This window comes from Podarcis bocagei (genome assembly GCF_964188305.1).
Source record: "Podarcis bocagei genome assembly, chromosome: 7".
Lineage (NCBI taxonomy): Eukaryota > Metazoa > Chordata > Lepidosauria > Squamata > Lacertidae > Podarcis > Podarcis bocagei.
This window is the reverse complement of record NC_138132.1, coordinates 56,673,245-56,693,412: the sequence shown is the minus strand read 5'-3', so window position 1 is coordinate 56,693,412 and position 20,168 is coordinate 56,673,245. Positions and strand designations below refer to the sequence as shown.

Here is a 20,168-nt window from a genome sequence, read left to right as displayed (position 1 = left end):
CCACAGCCTCTTGGCTTTTTAAAGGCTGGGTGTCTATGTCCTTTTTTTTTACCTTTTTGCAAGGGGTGGGGGGTGGGATCATTTACAGTTGAGAAGAGGGCGGGAGGTAAGGCTGCCGAGCTGCTCATTAATACTCGATTTTACAAATTCACCAAAGCGCTAGGGCAGAGAAGGAGAGGCAGGGGAAAGCCCTTATTCTTCCACATTTTTATTTTAAAAAAATCTTAATCATGTTCCCCCCCTTCCTCTTTTCTTTTTAACGAGTGTGGGGAGTAAGGAATGTAATGATCTTGTCCTGGCAGAAGCCATAGGAAGGAGAAGCAAAAAAAAAATCAAAGTTGAAGCATTGAAGGTGATAGAATATCTTGTTGCTGGCACCACGGAACCAGCAATCCGTACTCTCTTTCATGTGAAGGAAATACAATTTGCATGCACACACACGTATTATGTCGCTAATTTCCTGTCACTGGAAAGCACACAGAGGCATTTTTCACATCGGAGAATTGCTTCTCACATCCACACTTCATCGTGCGTATCTCTGTGTTTTTCAAGTCGGCATGCGATCGTTGAGAAATCAAGACACTTCCAGATAGCCAAATGCAAAACATTCCCCCGCAAAAAACCCGAGAAAGAAACACAGATACACACAAGCACATAACCCCTAAGACCAGATCAAAGCACCAAATTCCTTACCTGGGACAGGAGGAAAGCCAGGGTAAGTTGAGCCTTGTGCTGCATTTTGCTAGCCTAGAAGATACTGGAGGCTTTTTCATTCATGCACTCAACTGCACTGAGCATATTTTCACTGTGGAACAGCCTTTGAGGAGAGAGAGAGAGGAGAGGGAGAGGGAGAGAGACTGCCTTGAGAGCCAGCCAACTTCCCAAATAGATCAGCAGCAGCATCACCAAAGCATTGGATAAAGGCTGATGACCAGAACCAATAGCTTTACAAGGATGATTTCTTCACAAATCATCCTCATTTTTGCATAACACATATCGGGAGCGCACCCCTCGCAAGCAAACACACACACACATACGAGAGAGAGAGAGAGAGCGCACCCCAAGAAAGCTCTCACTTCGGTGTGTACAAGTAACAGCTTAAGAAATCACTTCTTCTTTTATGGATTTCTGGAAAGAGGTAATTCTTCCCCTCACCGTTGAAGGAAACGATTTGCACGATAGGGGAGAATAGCTCCTCAGACCCTGCGTGCCAAAAGAAAGACCTTCTTTATTAAAATGTTAATCAAGGGTGTTTTATTTTCAATAAATCAAAGGAATGACCACCACAGCCTTCAGTTACTCCCAGGCTTGAAAAGACTGACAGAACAGGGCTCTTTCAGGGGCACCAGAAATCCTGATTGCATTTGCTGTTTCCCCCTCCATCTCGCAAATCACAAGGAGGACAGATCAATTCTACTTGACGAAAAAATCCATCATGGGGCAATAGATTTTATTAACTGCTCAGGTTACAGTGGGGCTTTGGCTTTCAAACTCACTGAGCAGTCATCCAGGGGTAAAGTTCTCAAAAGTCCATGTCCTTCCAAAGCAGAAACTTTTTTCCTTGCAGGAAAAAAAAACCACATGCAGTGTTTAAACATTGCACGATGGAGTGCTCACTGCACTCTGCATGCATTGCCTCCATCATGCTAACAACAACCCTGAGAGGTAGGCTCCTCTCACCACCATATTGCAGGGCAGGAATGAGGCAGGAAAAAATGTGAACTATCCAACATGCTCACTAATGAGAAGGGAGTTGCCACCACACCTTTAAGAAGACTCAAGACTCAATTTAAAATGGGGAAAGGTTACATTTATTGAAATATAACTACAGGAATGAGGAGGATCCACATAAACAAGTAACTAGACTGAACAAATCAACTGAATCAAAATAGCTTGAGGAGGGCAGTTCCTTATAGGAGGAGAAATCCTTTCACTTCTTGCTCCTGGACATATAATCAGGAGCCACCTGTGTTCCAGTAGCAAGAATTGAAATGACCTCTTCCTCCTTCTTAACAGGGGCATGGGCTGTGAATCAAACAAGCACACCATGGCCCCACGAGTTCAGTGTTCTCCCTGGCACACATGCCCAGACCACAGGGCACCTCCAATCTCCCACAAAGCAATGCAGCATAAGGCAACCAAAGAGTACACCTACCCACAATGCCTCAGGAATTTAACAGAAATTTATCCTGTGTCAATTAGGGGCTTCCCCCAAAACTCCTACTCAGACCCTTTTACAGGTGTCTAGCACAGCTCACACTCTAAAAGGGAGGAAGGGAGGATGCCATAAAGAAGAGGAGGGAGAGTTTGGGGAGGAATTGACTGATAAATTCATCCATCTTGGCTGGGAATCGGTCTGAACCCAACAATAGACCACCACTAGCTCCTCCCAAGGGCTAAATGAACTTGGCTCTTTTTGGGTGATTGGGGGTACGGCAATTTGCTCCCACCCTAGAGTGGAAGTGGTATTGACAAGGCATTGATGATCCACGATTCAAGTATTCTTGTAAAAGTTTTAAATTTATTTTCACAAAGCCCCGCCCATCCACTGAATTGTGGCCACGACAGTGAGTGAGGTTCAACCCTTTCCCCTTGCCTCCCCTGCCCATTCAATATGCTATTTCATACCACAATCGTAACCAAGTTTACTTTAAAGAACGCTGTATTTAATGCAATGGGGCTTAATCACAGGAAAGCAGGGTTAGGACTGCTGCTTTATTTGGGACTTGGGGTGGATGAATCTGTCAATTTCAGTTTCTCATTTTTCCTACCTTAATTTTAAATTTAATTCTTCACATTTCTGTAGCATTTTTTTTAAGTATCATGAAAGTTTGTTAGCATTTTAGTGTGGGTTTATTTGAATATACACATTTCTACAAGCAATTTCCCCTAATACAATGCACTTTTGTATGTTCTTTTCACAGGTGTATGCATTTTTATATGCACTTCCCCTCTAATGTATGCATTTTTGTATTAATTGCTTTTGCCTGGAAAACTGCATTATAGAAGTCAGAGAAGTGCAAATTTTGAAGGATAATTGGGCTTTAGTTTAAAATCAGCTGAATTAGGTACTTTCTCATTAAAATCCAGCCAAATCCAATTTCTCCCCCCTTCTTAGTCAGGAGTTTTTGAATCTGCCACCCTGAGGCATCTTTACTTAGAAGCAAGTTCCCAAGTTCCCATGTTGACTTGCTCCCTCATAAGCATACACGGCATCACTGCCTCTGCCACTACATTGTACCAACCACATAATGGCTGTGTCATAATCACAGGCAGGCAAGCTCCAGCAATAAATATATGCCCTTCCAATCAGATGATAGGCCCTCAAATATTTTGTAGCTTTCCTTCCAAAATCACTGGGAGCACCTGCTATGAAAAGCCCCATGAGCTGCCTTGGAGTAGTTAGGTGAAACTGTAAGGCACATCTCTCCACACTAGGGGCAAGCAACCCTTTTCAGCCTTCTCATCTGGGCAACCTATCAGGGAGAAATGTGCAGGGTGGGCGGGGCCAGAGACAAAAGTGGGTGGAACAAGGAATGTATTTTTATTTATTTTTTAACATTAAACCTGTTTCTACACACACTTCTCTCCATCATGGGAAGGATGATGCATGGTCAGAATTCAAGGACACTTTCCAGGCAGGCAAAGCACAAAGCAGGGACAGTAAAAGCTGGTGAGAGTGCTGATGGACAGAGAGAGAGGCCCAAAGAGGTGCAAAGCACTATGCTCTGCCCTCAGATGTGGACTCCCATATCCCTCCCATACAATATGCTCTCAGGAGCTTCTGGTGCAGGAGCCAAGAACCCACAGCTGCCCTGTATGGCAGTGCGATGGGCACACAAAATGCAGAGTCTACCTAAGCAATAAGCTAAGCATTTCTATGTCCTGGGGTGACTCCACCCACCAAGCTGGCAACTGGCTCTCTTCACCAGGAAGAGCTATAAAGGTTTCCCATTCAAGACAAGCCTTCCTTTGTTCTCTGGTTTTGACCTCACAGTCTCCAGTCAACAGCTGCCCACAGTCTGACTGACAGGTGCAGCACATCTCAGAACCCTTTCCTTTTAATATATGGGCCCACACTCTGTCATGAGCATCATAAAAAGAAGCATTTTGTTAACAGAAGAGGCAGAGGTGCACCTGGGTGTAGTTGGCAGGAGCAGCTGATGTGCAAGACCAGAATAGCTGCAAGCGTTTGGACTTCAGGAATGTCCAGTCAGTGTAACTGCAATTGATAAGTCATTGGTGTTTGTTTGTTAATTATTTGCTCCCATTTGTGAATTACTTCCCATAAGATAATATTGAAGTGGTTTCACAGTAAAAACACTATAAAAAAATAATTCCACATAAGACAAACAGTTCAAATACACTCTGAGAGAAAGGAGGTGAATCAGCCACTGAGGATTAGTTCCTGGGGTCACTCTGGAGAAGGTGCTAGGGAAGAAAACCGACGGGTTCTTCTCAATGCTCCAAAGGTAAGCATTTAGGAACACTGAAAGCAGTTCAATGTGCTTCAGTTTCAAGAGAATGGAGTGTAAGTTCTATTAAGTGCAATGGAAATCCAAGGAAAAATACAACTTTAAGTCATTCTGAAATATGGAGTACTCCAAATCATTTGCCAATATACATGCACAGAATATTGATTTTGCTGAAAGGCAACACGTGCAGATCTGCAGTGATCATAGTGATGCATCCCTAATAATAAATATTATTGTATAATTGTAATATTGTTGTATAATCTTAGAAGGTAGTGTATTGTTAGCAGGGCATTACTGTGAGGGGCTGTTGATGTGATTATCATGAAGGGACCCTGATCTTCTGAATTTGCCACAACACAACTTGTCAGGAGTGGGGAACCTCAGGTCAGGGGACAAATGTCACCCTCCAGGTCTCTCTAGCTGGCCTTTGGGGGAAAAAGTTGTGTTTTACAAGCAGTTTGTAAGCTGGAGAAAGTAGGGATAAGAGCACCATGGGGGCTGCCTCCAGTTTTGGATCCAACATTGCAGCCAGGAAAGATACAGAACCCATTTTGAGTGTCATGCTTTGAACCCTTCCACAGGAGGCTCAGGTTGTGTATATAACTGTAAATAAAACATACATCAGAAAGATACCACAGTCTCCATTTGCTTCATTCCATAGGAAACACAAACCCTGGGTAACCCCTGGAATCTCAGCATGGCTGTGGAGATTGGGGGAGGGGGGCTATAACAATATCAAGAAAGACATGCACAATATTGTCACTTTCATTGCAACTTTGATTCCATTTGTTGCATTATAAGGTTTTGGGATAAAATCAGATAGAAGTGAACATTAGGCTATGCTGGTGAGAATATTGTCCATGCAAGCAGACCCAACAACATTCAGAAATGGAGTCCAATGGTTTCCTGAGCTATCTGATCTTGGCCTTCAGCAGTATATCTGTTACTTCAAAGCTGTTGATGATAAACGAAGCCTTCACTAAGGAGATGCCAGAGGCTGATTCTACTGACCCATTCCAGGGACTGGAAATTGCTTCCACATGTCACTCATAGGGCAGGATACCTCAAGGAAACTTAATTTAATGACACAACACTTTATCCTCAGAGGCTCTTCTGATTAATTATGCTTTCCACAGCAATCAGATTTCCCAAATACCTAGAAATTGTGAATTACGTGTGGAGCAAATTAAGTAATTTGCCTCTCATTTCAGGGTTTTCTAATTCCATAAAATTCCTGGGGACTTTAACAGGGGGAGAAAAACAATTTAATAAAAATATACATCAAAAGAGAAAGAGAAGAGTTGCCATAGCCAATTTTCATGACTGTAAGGAGTTTGGGAAATTAATAGGCATAATATCAGGGGAAATAATAAACTTTGAAAGAGAAAATGGTTACCAAAAAGATTGTTTTTTCCTCATAAAGGACTTATTATGCGTGCCACCAAGAACATGTTTAGGATTGCAATCACTGCCAATTGCCTCAAGTTACACTTTGAGGCAAATCTAGAAACTGTGCCCAGGTGGAAAATCCAGAAAAGGGGAAATAGGAGGCAAACTTATACTGAATAGCTTCCATTTAGCTCAGTACTGTCTATATTTACCAGCAAAGGCTCTACAGGATTTCAGATATGGAACGTTCCCAACAGTGCTTGAAACTCCAATTGTTCTAGGCGCATTTTGCAACAGGGAATTTCATTAGCACGAGCAGTTTCTGAGCTTTGGGCTCAGTTCTGCACCTAAGATTTCAGAGTAAAACTGCAGAGTGGAAGGAAAGGAGGACCTTTTTCTGCCTCCCCATCTCCAGCTACTCTTTGAAGACTGGAGAAGAAGACTCTCTTAAGAATATTAGAGGGCTGAGCAGGGGGAAGGACTAGACCATGTGAAAAATGAAGATAATATTTTAGCTGCAGTTCATTTTCAGCTTTGTATTCTTGTTATAAAAATATGCACCTTGACATTCCATTGTTGCGCCCACAACCTAGGTTTATGGTGCCATTTAGCTCCTAGCTTTCATATCTCTGTTTCTAACAAACCTACCTGAAGACATCGAGGAATGAACCTGGGACCTTCTGTGTGCAAAGGAGATGTCTGAATTATTTCAGTCAAAAGTGAAATAGCAACATTTGGTCAACATATCTCTACATTGTTGCAGAAGTTGGTGTACCATGAGAGCAGATGCTCTTGCTTGGAGGAAACTTCCAAGTTATTTTCAGGGATGCGAAAGAGAATTTTGGTAAATTCATTAGCTGAGCCTGGCAAATCATGCCAATGCCCCATCTAGTCCAGCAGTCTGTTCTGAAAGTGGCTGATCAATCCTGTGAGAAACCAGCAAGCAGAACTTGAGCTCAGCAGCATTCTGCCCTTTTGCAATTCCCAGCAACTGGTATTCAGAGGCATGATTCTGCTTACAGTGGAGGCAGAACATAGCTATTGTGGCTAGCAGCCACTGGTAGCCTTGTCCTCCATGAAGTTTTCAAACCCTCTTTTAAAGCCATTCAAGTGATTGGCAATCACCAAATGCCAAACTAATTCTAGTTTTGTTCCCATCCCCCTCCTCGCTGATGAATTCTACAAGGGCGACACTAGGGTTGTCATATTCTGGGGATCAAAAACACAAAAACCACCACCTTTGGGACACCCCCCCCCCACCATTCCGCATATCCCACGTTTGCCCCCTCCCTGCTGCTAACTCCTTCCTCGCCCACCTGCTTTCCCCTTCTTCCCTCCCCCTCTCGTCCCTTTGCTGTTTTCAACCTCTTGCTCATGATGGGAGGCTGAATGGCCCCAGGAAGGTCACCAAGGCCAGGCAACTGTCATGACTGGTGTGCGGCCTATCGTGGCCCCAGGAAGGGCATGCAAGGCCTGGTGGTGACCAGGAACAACACCAGGCCTAGCACAATGCCCAACAGGCTGCTCCAGGCCACCCAATGCCTGCTTCCAGTTCTGGGGCACAGCGCCTTCTGAGCATGCCACACAAAAAACAACAACCCAAACCCGGACATTTAATCCAAAATGAAAAAAAAAAGCCCAGAGGCACCTCAAAACTGGATGTGTCTGGGAAATCCCAGACATATGGCAACCCTAGGCAACACTGAGACTGAGGAGGAGGAAGCTGGCTGACAGTTCCATGCCCTGGACTAGTTGTAAGTAAAAAGGCAGATAGGTAGAAGCTGGCTGAGGTCATACTGGGATTGATGGGGCAGTCAGGGCCACATGTGCCCCAAAGGAACAGCTTCCACTGGGCCTGAAAGGGAATGGAAGCCCCTTTGTCAGGGAAGAAAACAGAAATTGAAAGACATTTCAGTGCCTGCTTCTGTCTTCTGTTCAGATCGGAACTTAGCTATTCTCCATACATCTGATTACTTTGAATGTTCCAAGGCAGTCTGGCAATCTAAAGGCATCAAAACATACTCTTAAAATAAGTATTTTGAGAGAATATGCTCATTTGAAATATGCATTATACTACTAAATAATAAAATGCATACTTTGTATTTTGAGGAGTGTTATTTTTAAGGCAGAAAATGAAAAAAATAAATAAAATGGAATTGCAGGTAAAATGTGTGAAATTGGCATAGATAAGAAACAGAGATTTACCCATTCCCCTTCAAGAAAATATTATTACAATTATCATTATTTGAAGCAGCAGCAGCCAACATTATATGGAACTTGTAAGACGGTATATTCCTTTTCTAAGCTGGCCCAACAAATGATCTCATTTTGTTTTTGGGTTTATAAGAGGCTGAGTCTGCAGACCCACACAGACTGAGAAGTATTCTTATTTGCTTCATTTTTTCTTGTTTGAATTAGCAAAAAAAGGAAATAAAAAACCCCATGCACATCAAAACTGGCCCCGTTCAGATCAATAAGTGGTTATATGTGTCAGAAGCAAGTGTCCAAGTCAAAAACCCCATTGCGAAACCCCTCACGTCAGTTATTTTGAGAGCACGTTATTGACATTTCTCCCTGAGTAGCTAGTCTAAGGCATGCCATTAATAATTTCAAATCAGCCAAGTATGCAGATTTCACCAAGGCAAGCATTTATTTGTGGATAAAACCTATTAGAAACACCATTAACCTTAGCCATTAAAATAATCCTTCAGGAATGGATGGATGCTAGACAACGTCACCTAAACTCCTGGGTCAGCTCCATTCTTTTCACCAAATTCAAGATATCCTAAGATTTGGGAAGCAGAGAACTATCAGATCATCTGTTGGTGTTTGCCCTTCCACCACTGATTATTCCTGGGAAAAGAAAACTTCATTGAACATTTGAGTTTTGCTCTTTATGGTTTTTGTTTTGAAGGACATTCCTAAATTCTTGGCTCTGTGCCTAGCTCAAGACATAAGTGCTTCTTTCTTTGTTATCTTCATCATGATTCTGTGTATGATGCGGTCATGTGACCTGCTGGCCTACAAGAGACTCAGAGGACTCAGGAGTTGATCAGCTATCTTACAGACACATTGCATAAGGTGAATTAATGAGGCATCAAACGTGGTCCAGGGACATAAAAGGGGGAAACATCTGTATGAGCAGGTCCATCTGAAGACATTTTGGATGACAAGATGGCACTCCTTCCCCATACAGCCACAGCTTGACCTAGAAGTTGAATCTTAGGCTACATTCAATGGCAGTTTAAGCCATTTGCCTGATGTTTCCCTGTGAATTTATGCATTATATTTTGGCTTTCACATCACATAAAAGCCACTTCCAGAAAACTAATGGAATATAGTGCACGCTTAGCACTCATTTCTGTGTTATTTGATTCCAGAAAAAATCCATTTGCAGCCCCCTTAAATGAAGAAAATTGTGGGAGTAAAGTGATGAAATTTGGGTGCTATACTAGCATACACTTCTTCCCTGCTCTTCTCATGGGCGAGCCATGGGAAACAGAAGCACATAGGTGCAGTAACGGTAGCAGAAACATTGTCCAATCATGTTCATTGTTGTGTCACACCATGTCCACCGGTGTGAATGAAATTTAGAGCAATATATTGGTCAAAAGTGGCACAGTCCCCAATTCAACAGATACTGAAGTGTGAAAGGAAGGTTAGACAATGTGGCAGAAGTGCTAGCAACTGGCACCTGAGACAGTCACTTCACTTTGCCTAATGTTAGGGCGAGTCCTGTGTGTGAGGCAGTGGGGAGTTTCAATTGTGGGAGGCTTGTTTGGGGAGTGGTCAGTGAATCAGTTGGTCCTACATTTGTATACTGCTCTGTGCAAAACACAGTGAGACACTTAACCAAGGTTCTCTAAAGCAAGCTTTGCACTTCATCACCATACAATTTCCAGCAGCCTTAAAACAAGTTCCATATATGCACATGTCGTTTTTTAAAGAAAGGAACTACTAGCTGAGTTTCCTATAACTCCAATGGGAGAAACAATCTTCCTTCAGAGAATGATGAGATATAACTTAGAGCTAGACCAAAGAAGGAAATTCAATTACCCTGGAATGACAGGCAAGACAACTTAATTCCTCCCTGGGGAATATTTGCTATAGTTGTGTTGTACAAGAAACCATTGAGTAATCCACAGAATAATTTATATTTTTTCCCCATGCTACAAGGAGTTGCCCATGTGTATTTTGGTATGACACTTAAAAACAAAAAAGAAGTATGGCTGATCCAATACATCACACTCCCTCCACAAATGTCACAACTTTGGGGCAGGGGTCATGGGGGAGGAAACCTTCCAAAATTCTGGGAGTAGTAGATATTTTCAGGTTGGGAACAAAGTCAGGTGAATGTGCATTTGTACTTACAATTTTAAATATGAAGTGGTCAATTGGGAGGGAGGGATTTTTATGTTTAGAAAGTAAACCCACAGCTCGGAGGTGTCCAGAAGTGCAGCTACCATTAAGCAGAGTGTGGCAACTACTTTGGGGGCAATGCTGGGTGCTATAGCCCCCTAGCTGCTTCTCCTGACCCCCCCCCCATAGCCACTCCAATCTGTTGTGGGGCACAGCTGTATGTGCCAGACCCTTCTTATCCTTTGCTTCTGGAAACCCTTCTCATTGCTCAAAGGGAGCCAGGCCAGGAGGTCTCTACTGAAGAGAACTTCAGCCGCAAATCTCTTTCCCAGGAAATTGTCTGAGGTCTAAGAGAGTTGGCTGAGTTCTAAAAGGACAGTTTTCCAAATTAGCTCTGCTGTGAGCTGGGACCTCAAGCATTAAAACGTTGAGGTACGGTACCCTGAGCCAAATGCATGCAGCTGAGCCCACTGGCCCAATGAGAAGCCAATTCCTCCAGCAATGATGGGATCAGAGAAAGTCCAGCAAATAAGCTCTGCCATGCCATTAACTCCTTCCTAAAATTGTTTGTCCAACTTCCTCCTTCAGTGCCAGCGATTCTTTCCCTCACTCCTCACTAAGGAAGACAGGACTTTCCCCATCAAAGGTCATAGTAGAGCATTAGAATCATAGAATCATGGAGTTGGAAGAGACCACAAGGGCCATCGAGTCCAACCCCCTGCCAAGCAGGAAACACCATCAGAGCACTCCTGACATATGGTTGTCAAGCCTCTGCTTAAAGACCTCCAAAGAAGGAGACTCCACCACACTCCTTGGCAGCAAATTCCACTGTCGAACAGCTCTTACTGTCAGGAAGTTCTTCCTAATGTTTAGGTGGAATCTTCTTTCTTGTAGTTTGGATCCATTGCTCCGTGTCCGCTTCTCTGGAGCAGCAGAAAACAACCTTTCTCCCTCCTCTATGTGACATCCTTTTATATATTTGAACATGGCTATCATGTCACCCCTTAACCTCCTCTTCTCCAGGCTAAACATGCCCAGCTCCCTTAGCCGTTCCTCATAAGGCATCGTTTCCAGGCCTTTGACCATTTTGGTTGCCCTCTTCTGGACACGTTCCAGTTTGTCAGTGTCCTTCTTGAATTGTGGTGCCCAGAACTCGACACAGTACTCCAGGTGAGGTCTGACCAGAGCAGAATACAGTGGCACTATTACTTCCCTTGATCTAGATGCTATACTCCTATTGATGCAGCCCAGAATTGCATTGGCTTTTTTAGCTGCCACGTCACACTGTTGGCTCATGTCAAGTTTGTGGTCAACTAAGACTCCTAGATCCTTTTCACATGTACTGCTCTCAAGCCAGGTGTCACCCATCTTGTATTTGTGCCTCTCATTTTTTTTGCTGATTGAGGATTGCTGATAGAGGATTTCCTTTACCCAGTCCCTAGGTCCAAGATGACAAGGGGGCATAAAAAGGAGTTGTGGATTTATTTGTTTATAAAAATACACACACACACACACACACACACACACACACACACACACACTGCTACTTCATTTTAAAAAAGCAAGCCAGAACAGTATACAACAATAGTACTTAAATGCATACAATAAAAAAAATAAAAAGTTGAAATCAAACTTCAGTTCATTATACTAGATAGTTATGTTCTTAATTGCTTGCATAGGCATGGTAAAATAGAAGTGTTTTTAGCAAGCATTTCAAAGTTGGATTTAGTATAGCAAAAAGGTCAGGAATGTGACTTGTTGCTGTTAATCTATTTTACTTATAACCTGCATTTCTCCCATTGTAGGAGTCAAAGCAGCTCACAGCATAAACTAAAACAGATCCAACAAAAACACAACATAAATATAAATATTGTTGAAACCCAATAAAATAAGTAATCCTATTAAAACAGCACTGGGAACACTTAAAGCAATTTAAAAGTGTGTGCACACACAAGTGCAACACCTACATTCAGAAGAGCCTGCCACAACAGCCATTTAGTGGCCAAAGGCCTGTTGCAGCAAAAAAAGTCTTTGCTTACCAACGAAAGGAAAGCAGAGTGCAGGGCAGTTTGGCCTCCCAAGAACTGGAGTTCCATAGCTATGCCCCCCTTCAAATGTTTTACTCGGCTTCCAAAGGTGGGGAAGGTACTAACCATCCTGCAGTCTGGAACCAATTTCCTATCTCTGTCTGAGATCAGACTGGCTTTTCTTTTTTGCACCACTTTCTTACTGGAGTTTGTATCATCCTTTGTGCTACAAAACACACCAGGAGATTTGCAGCTCACCCGCTGGGGAGCTGCTTAGATTTTTAAGATAACATCAATAAAATTACAGCCCAGATTTAGGCTTATGGAGGCGATGGAGAAGTGAGATCCCCAAATACAATGCATTAGACGAGCAGAAGGAAAGAGAACATTACAATACTGATCAAAGACACAATAAGGCAGCCCCCATATGATGGATCAGAATGATACAAAAGCAGTGCAGACAACCATTTGCAGGAAGAAAAGCAAGAACAAAGACTGATGCTTTCAAATCCATGAGTAGAGGGGAGACCATGAGAAGAGACTGCTGAGTACTTCACCCCATATGGGCACCATTGGGATCACTGGGCCAAACTACACATGAGCTTAATTGCATGATCTGATATGTGGGTCAGATAACACCCAAAGGAAAGTGTGAGTAGTCTTCAAACCAGTGGGGGAAGGAGGGAGAGTTCAAGTCTCCTACCCTACCCCAGTCACAGTCAAAACAGAAACTACCTTGCAGCCGTAATATTCCGAATTTCAATGTAGTGTACCTAAAATGGTCGATCCTGCCATTGGGGAAAGTAAGGAATCTGCCTGAGGTAGCAGGGAGCAGTGGCGTAGCGTGGGTTGTCAGCACCCGGGGCAAGGCAAGTAATTTGCGCCCCCTAACCCATGGATTTTAGCACTCGAGTGCGAGCACGCCCCCCCAGATGTTGCGCCCGCCCCCTGCACCCCCCCACGCTACGCCACTGGGGCTGGGGGCGAGCGAAGGAGCCAAGGACCCCCCCAAAGGCTCAGCAGGAATTTATTAAATTTATTATTTGCGGAGCCCCCGCGGGCCGAGGCAGCCGAAGCCCCCTCCCCTCGGGCGCCTCCCCACCCCCTCCTCTCCTTGGGCTGTAGGTGGAGCTCCAGATCCGGGCTTGGCGAGCGCCTCTCCTCCTCCCGGCCGGGTCCGGGGGCTTGCAGCTGCGCTCCGTCCTCGCCGCCCCCCGCGGCTGAGAGCCGGAGCCAGCGGCACCCCCTTCTGCCGGGAGACCCTCGCCCGCCCGCCGGCTTCCTCTCGGAGGGTTTTGGGGAGCGCAGGGCGTGGCGAGGCCCCTCAGAGCTCTCCTCCCTCCCAGTCGGCAGAAGCAGCCGCCGCCTGTGGCAGGGCCGAGGGGATGGCGTCGGCGGTGGGGTGCGGAGGCTGCCCGTGCCCGGCCAGGCGTCGGTGGCGGCGTCGGCGCTGCTGCAGCGGCTGCTCCTCCTGCGAGCAGTGAGTGGAGAGCAGCCGCAGCGGTGGCGGGGGGCGCGCGCGCGCTAGGGCGCAAGGCTGGTGGTGGCGGTGGCGGTGGGGAGCCCAGTGGAGGAAGGAACTTGTCCCTTCCCTCTGGACTCGCGCCCCCCAGATGTTGCGCCCGGTGCGGCTGGCACCCCTGGCACCCCCCACGCTATGCCACTGGCAGGGAGTGAGATGTTGGAAGACAGAGCTCTCTCTATGTTGGCTGAGTTGTGATAGACCTTCTCCTGCTGAACTTCAGGCACTTGGGAAAGACTTTCCTATTTCAACAGCCATTTGTAAGGCAGCTTCTGTTTCTGGGATAGATTTTAATTGCTCTCATTCCTTAGGTGTTTTACACATTTTAGGTACACTACATTGAAATTCGGAATATTACGGCCGCAAGAGTTCTAATAGCACAAAGATGGAAGACTGAAGAAACCCCAGCTAAAGAATCACGGAAAGAAAAGTTGATGGACTATGCAGAACTGGCAAAACTGACATATAAGTTACAGGACAAGGATAACTGTGACTTTAAAGATGAATGGGAACCCTTTACAAAGTATTTGAAGATTGTGAGTCTCTGCTGTGAGCTGGGACCTCAAGCAACAAAGCGAACTGGACTCCTTGGCTGGCTTTGAATAAACATTCACAAACTCTTTATTGATAATAATCAGCTAAATAGTTTGAGGATCTATACAACTTTGTAACATGCAGAAAACAGCATTCTCAGAGAAACCAAAGACTGGAACTGAGGGAGGCTGGGAGGGGGGGAGAGTAGGTTTTGTGTGGGAGGGTGGGGGGAGGGAGGAAAAATGGGGGAGAGGAATAAGGATGATACGTTTTTGGATAATATTTTTTAATTTTGAATAAAAAAATTAAAAAAGAAAAAAGAAAAGAAATTCAGAATATGCAGCAGTATATACATACTTGAAATAATACATCATATTAAACAGTTAGAACAATGGCGTATTTTGAAAGAGGAAAGTGAAATGGCTAGTCTTCTTCTCCAGCCTCCCAGGTGTTCTGGGGGCTAATGCTGGTCTTGTAAAGCTGCCTTGTATCTATCAAGACATTGTTTTGTCTGGCCCAGAACCTTCTACATTGGGGGGTGGGGGCATCCATCAACATTTTGGGGGTCATGGCCCCATGTGGAACTCTGAGTAAGTGTTGTGGTTTCTGATCACAAATTGCTGTGGGGCATGGAGAATGGTTCAGGTATTGATGGGAGAAAAAATAAATTCTGATCTACTTGATCAGATTACAAGCATCTAGCTACTATGTCTCCACTATGCCTAGGGGAGAAGAACCTCATGTGCCACTCTTAGCTACTCTTAGCTCCTTGGAGGAAGGAGAACATAATAAATAGGTAATAAATAGGTTATAAAAGGCTTTCAATAAGACTTGCAGGATTTCTCTGTGTGCACTGCTGAAAACAGCTGCATTATAAATATCTGTGCAATCCCCAGGAGAAACATGAAATATCCATGAAGCTGCTTTGCATAAAATGCAAGGTTCCATTTACTAGGAAAGGGAAGCAAAGGGTGCCACTAGATGAGTGCTTTACTGTGGGGTTGGTGCTTCTCATTCATGCCAGTTCATCTGCAGCATCCACATAATGTCAATGTCATCAAAATGGCAGCATGCGTTTCCCCCATTCCAGATTTATGCTCCATCTGCACTATAAAAGCAGTATTACACTACTGTAAACAAGCATGGCTTCCCCCCCTCCCCCAAGAATCCTACAAGCTGTAATTGTCAAGGGTGCCGAGAATTGTTGAGGCCCCCATCATCCTCACAAGACCACAATTCCTAGAGTTCCCTGAGAAGAAGGCTCAATTGTTAAACCACCCTGGAAAATGTAGCTCCGTGAGGGGAATCAGGGCCTCCTAACAACTTTCAGTACTCCTAACAAATTACAGCTCCCAGAACTCTTCGAGGGAAGCCATGGCTGCTAAAGTGCTTTGAATTTAAGGTCTGGGTGTGGTGTGTGAGAAAGCTCTGTCTGCAGTGTTTCGCTCTAGTACTGTGTCTGGAATGTTTGATGGCCACCACAGCAAAAAGTCACTGCAGAACTTACACCTGCAGTGAAAGTAGCACAGCAGTGCCGCATCATTGTTAGAGGGTCAGCGTGCATCTCCCTTGTGTCCAAAGAGATGTTATTAATGCCTCTTTCTCCTGAACTTAGATGCTCAAAGGTCACTCCTTTGCTCTCAATCAGCAGACAAGTGAGCCTGGCCTATATACTATAATGAGGTGATCTATGATAAAAATAAAAGCGGGGGGGGGGGGGAATCACCATGGCACAATGAAATAAGGAAGCAAGTTTTTCTTACATGGGGAAGTTCACCCACTTGAAGATAAGTAAAGGGACCCCTGACCATTAGGTCCAGTCATGGCCGACTCCGGGGTTGCAGTGCTCATCTCGCTTTATTGGCCGAGGGAGCTGGTGGACAGCTTCCAGGTCATGTGGCCAGCATGACTAAGCCGCTTCTGGCGAACCAGAGCAGCGCACGGAAACGCCGTTTACCTTCCCGCCGGAGTGGCACCTATTTATATACTTGCACTTTTACATGCTTTGGAACTGCTAGGTTGGCAGGAGCTGGGACCGAACAACAGGAGCTCACCCTGTCACGGGGATTCAAACCGCCGACCTTCTGATTGGCAAGTCCTAGGCTCTGTGGTTTAATCCACAGCACCGAAATAAGGAAGCAAGTTTTTGTTACATGGGGAAGTTCACCCACTTGAAGATACTCACTTAAAAATGACTCAAGAGACTAACACTATTGATTCATGGAGGGTGAGGCTATCAATGACTACTTAGCCATGACAGGTTTGCCTCCATGGTTGGAGGCAGTAATACCTCTGAATTCCAGTTTCTGGAAGCCGCAGGAGGGATAAGCGCTCTTGTGCTCAGGTCCTGATTGCAGGCTTCCCTCGGACAACTGGGTGGCCACTGTGAGAACAGGATGCTGGAGTAGGTGGGCCATTGACCTGACACAGCAGGGCTCTTCTTATGTTCTAATGTAGGGACTCTGGATGTTGTCCAACTAAGCCATACTCAATAGACCCACTGAGTATAAACAAACAGACTATTACTAAACTGGAGGTCTGTGTTAGAAGACATTTCAAAGTCTGATTTCCTTCCTTGCTTTGACCTTTTCCTACAGACCTCTTTCTTTGTGACAGAATGGCCAAGACAGGGTTGGGGGCCAGAGATTAAATATCTTTGATGTCCTAAAGCCAAGCTACATTTCTTGTTACACACAACTGCCACTGAAAGTAAGTCCAATATAGCCCAGAGGCAGAGCACATACTTTGCACACAGAGAGTCCCAAGTTCAACTCCTCACATCTCCAGGTAGGGCTGAGGAAAATCCCTCTCTGAAATCCCGGAGAGCTTACTGCCATTCAATACTGTCAACAATACTGAGCTAGATGGACCGACTATCTGACTCCATATAAAGCATGCATACACAAAAGCACACACCCTATAGATCTACTTCCTGAAACAAGATGTGGACTGAAACCCAGTCATAATTTGACATTCACATTTCGCCAAATTCATAATCTGTATGGAAATGCAGATGTTAGAGAAAGTGTTCATAAAAGTATGCATTGTAATGAAAAAGAAAAACACAAATGCATTCTATTAGGATTAAATTACTTGTATAAAGTGTATTGCAAGCAAAAATATGATTAGGAGAAAAGCACACTAAACATTTGATAACTTTCTTGTGGTGACTTAAAAAGAAGCAATCTTTATACTGATGTGGCAATATGGAGAACTGAACTCATGATCTGAAAAAATGATAAATTGAGAGAAACCAAGACTGATAGTTTGGACAATCCCCAACTGCCATGCTACTAACTTCAAAGTGGACCCACCTGTAAACTGAGAAACATAGACATAACAAGCCTCCCACAGTCAGGAGACTATTTCAGCAGGGAAATAAGGGAATGTCTTAGCTCCTCTGGTGAGCTCTTGGCTTCTTCCTCTGTGCTCCCTGAAGCATCCTTCAGCATCCAGAAAGAGATGATGTTACAGTGCTTTATTTAGTACATGGAAAGGAACAATAGCTGAGCACAGAGGAATAGATACAAGATACCATTTTGTTCTGGCCCGGTGTTCTTCTGGTTTTGGGCACTGCTTCTAATTCTGCCTTTCCCCACTCTCACAGTTATACACCAACAACCAAAACAGGCTTTAACATACTCATTAAATGTGGTCAATGTCTTCCTTAGAAAGCCAGACAATGGGTGTCTACTTACCCAATTTATGTTAGAGTAGAAGGAATGGGGGTACTATGCCATACAGTGTGGGAAGGCAAGGCCCAACCAGGCTGAAAGACAAAGCAAGGAGGGACAAGGTTCAGCCTGGAAGCAAGGGTTCAAGCTGTGCTCTGCAGAACACAGAGCTCTAAAGTTGCTCCAGCTGAAAGTGACCTGACAGATGGCGCTGTGAAATACAGCATGACAACAGCATGATAATTGCTGGGCTATCATCACAGCATGGGTAGGTGAGGTGGAGAAGGGAAATGAAGGTTTAAAGAAGTGCAGAGGAATAGCCAGGGCAGCCCCTATGAACTCTCCTGATTTGATGCCACTGCCAGTCTCACACCCATGCAGCCATTTTGGATCAGCAGAGTTGGAGAGTAAAGACATCATTCTACCTAGTCAACTCTTCTGGCACAAACACATACTTCTTGCACAGTCCTCTATTGATTTATACACCACCTTTGTTCAAAGTACAACCTGTCCCTACAAAACCCAGCTCCTAGAAATGAGTTTTTATGTTTTAATGAACTGATATTGTTATTTGGTGTTTACCACCACGTTATCATGAGCTGTTGGTTCTTTAAATATCCTCATAAATAATTAAGTTTCTGCTTGACCGCAAGGATGGCATTATACTCATCACCATCTGTTAGAGTAAATTTAACTCACAGGGTAGTTGTTAGGATAAACATGGAAATTGCTGCATATACTTTTGAGGTAAGGACAAACTAAACAGCTATAAGTAAAAAATAAAAAAAAGGCAATTGTTCCCCAGTTTCCATAATTATTTTCATAAACAATACTATTTTTCCAAAATGTCTGACAGTACCCATAATCTCCAAACTTCCTTGTCAAAACTTGCTTGTATTAAGAATTATTTTTATCTCCAGAGATATGACCATAAGCTTTGCTCCACAAAAGTGCATTAGATGCTTGCCTGCAGATAAACCACCTAATTAATCTCTTCAAATAGGTTTTTTTTTTCTATATATATAAAAAAATGGCTTCCCTCCATCACATTTCCTGTCCCATTGTCTCAGTTTCCAGATATACCTGTGTTCAATATTCTCTCTCTCTCTCTCTCTCTCTCTCTCTCTCTCTCTCTCTCTCTCTCTCTCTCCAGTTTACACTACTTTTGCAAACAAACACAAAAACTGGGACAAACAAGTAAATGCAAACCTACCTCAAAAGGAAGCAAAGCTTTCACCTTGTTTGCCCCCTTGATCCATTTCTTGATCCAAATGTCTTCCACCCACTTCGCAAAGCTATGTGTGGCTGGAAATGAATGTCCTTTTCCTGTGCACATCGCACACAGTGACTTTGGAAATTAACCTTTTGTGTGGTGTGCTGCTCACATTTGCATAATATTTACATCAGCCACTTCACCTTTGTCCACTGATTTATCAATGTGCTCATTGGATTCATGCATATCACTCCAGAGGACTTGCACTCTGCACAGGCAGGCTTCATTTGAGAAGAAACCCTTCTAGAGCAAAGGTCCCAGAGGACCTCAGAACAGGTGTTGCTGGGTTTGGTGATTGGAATGAGTGTCCTTACAGCAGCTGAGGAAGGAAAAAGTTAAGAGTGTATCAGCATTGTGGATTCATCCACAATAGCACAGAATGGTACGCAGGATGGAACAGAGAGGTGACTGAAAGCATAGTCCATTCCTCAACCACAGGCTCCTCACCCAGAGTTATAGTGCGTGTCAAGGTCCCCAGGGCCACCCCAAATAACTCACACATCACACAGAAATTTTGTTTAAGGTTTTTGGCATAATTTTGGCCACAACTTTATTAAAATACAAAAATGTGAGTGGTTGCTTAGGCATTGGTTGTGACTATCTGCCCCCCAGTGGGGGACAGACTGACATTCCGCACACTGTGAAAGTCAGAAAAGGGGAATACACTTGGGGGTAACAACGGAGCAGGGAACCTGCCCTCAGCCCTCCCTAAATGCAACCAGGGGCTCTTGCGTGGCCCTAGCCCCTTGACAGGGTTCGGGAAAAAGTAATAGTAAGTCCCTGTATTCCTTTAATGGAAACCCGTGCAGCAGCAGCATTAGAGGGGCAGGCACAGCCAATCCAGGCCCCTCAACCAACCAAACCATAAACCAATGCCTAACCGCAACCTTACAAGTTGTGACAATTTGCTACGCA

At 44.3% G+C, this 20,168-nt stretch overlaps 1 protein-coding gene across 2 annotated transcripts in view; it reads right to left on the bottom strand.

Moving 5' to 3' along the window:
• Nucleotides 1-20,168, bottom strand: part of CDH13 (cadherin 13) — a 715,034-nt gene that overhangs the window by 631,593 nt on the left and 63,273 nt on the right. The window contains exon 1 of one of the 2 annotated variants that reach the window (XM_081201169.1): nucleotides 694-886. The exons of the other annotated variant lie outside the window; for it this stretch is intronic. Coding sequence (XP_081057295.1) covers nucleotides 694-738 — 45 coding nt within the window. The 5' untranslated portion in view covers nucleotides 739-886. Of the gene's footprint in view, nucleotides 1-693; nucleotides 887-20,168 lie in introns of those variants that run through there. 2 annotated transcript variants of the gene reach the window in all.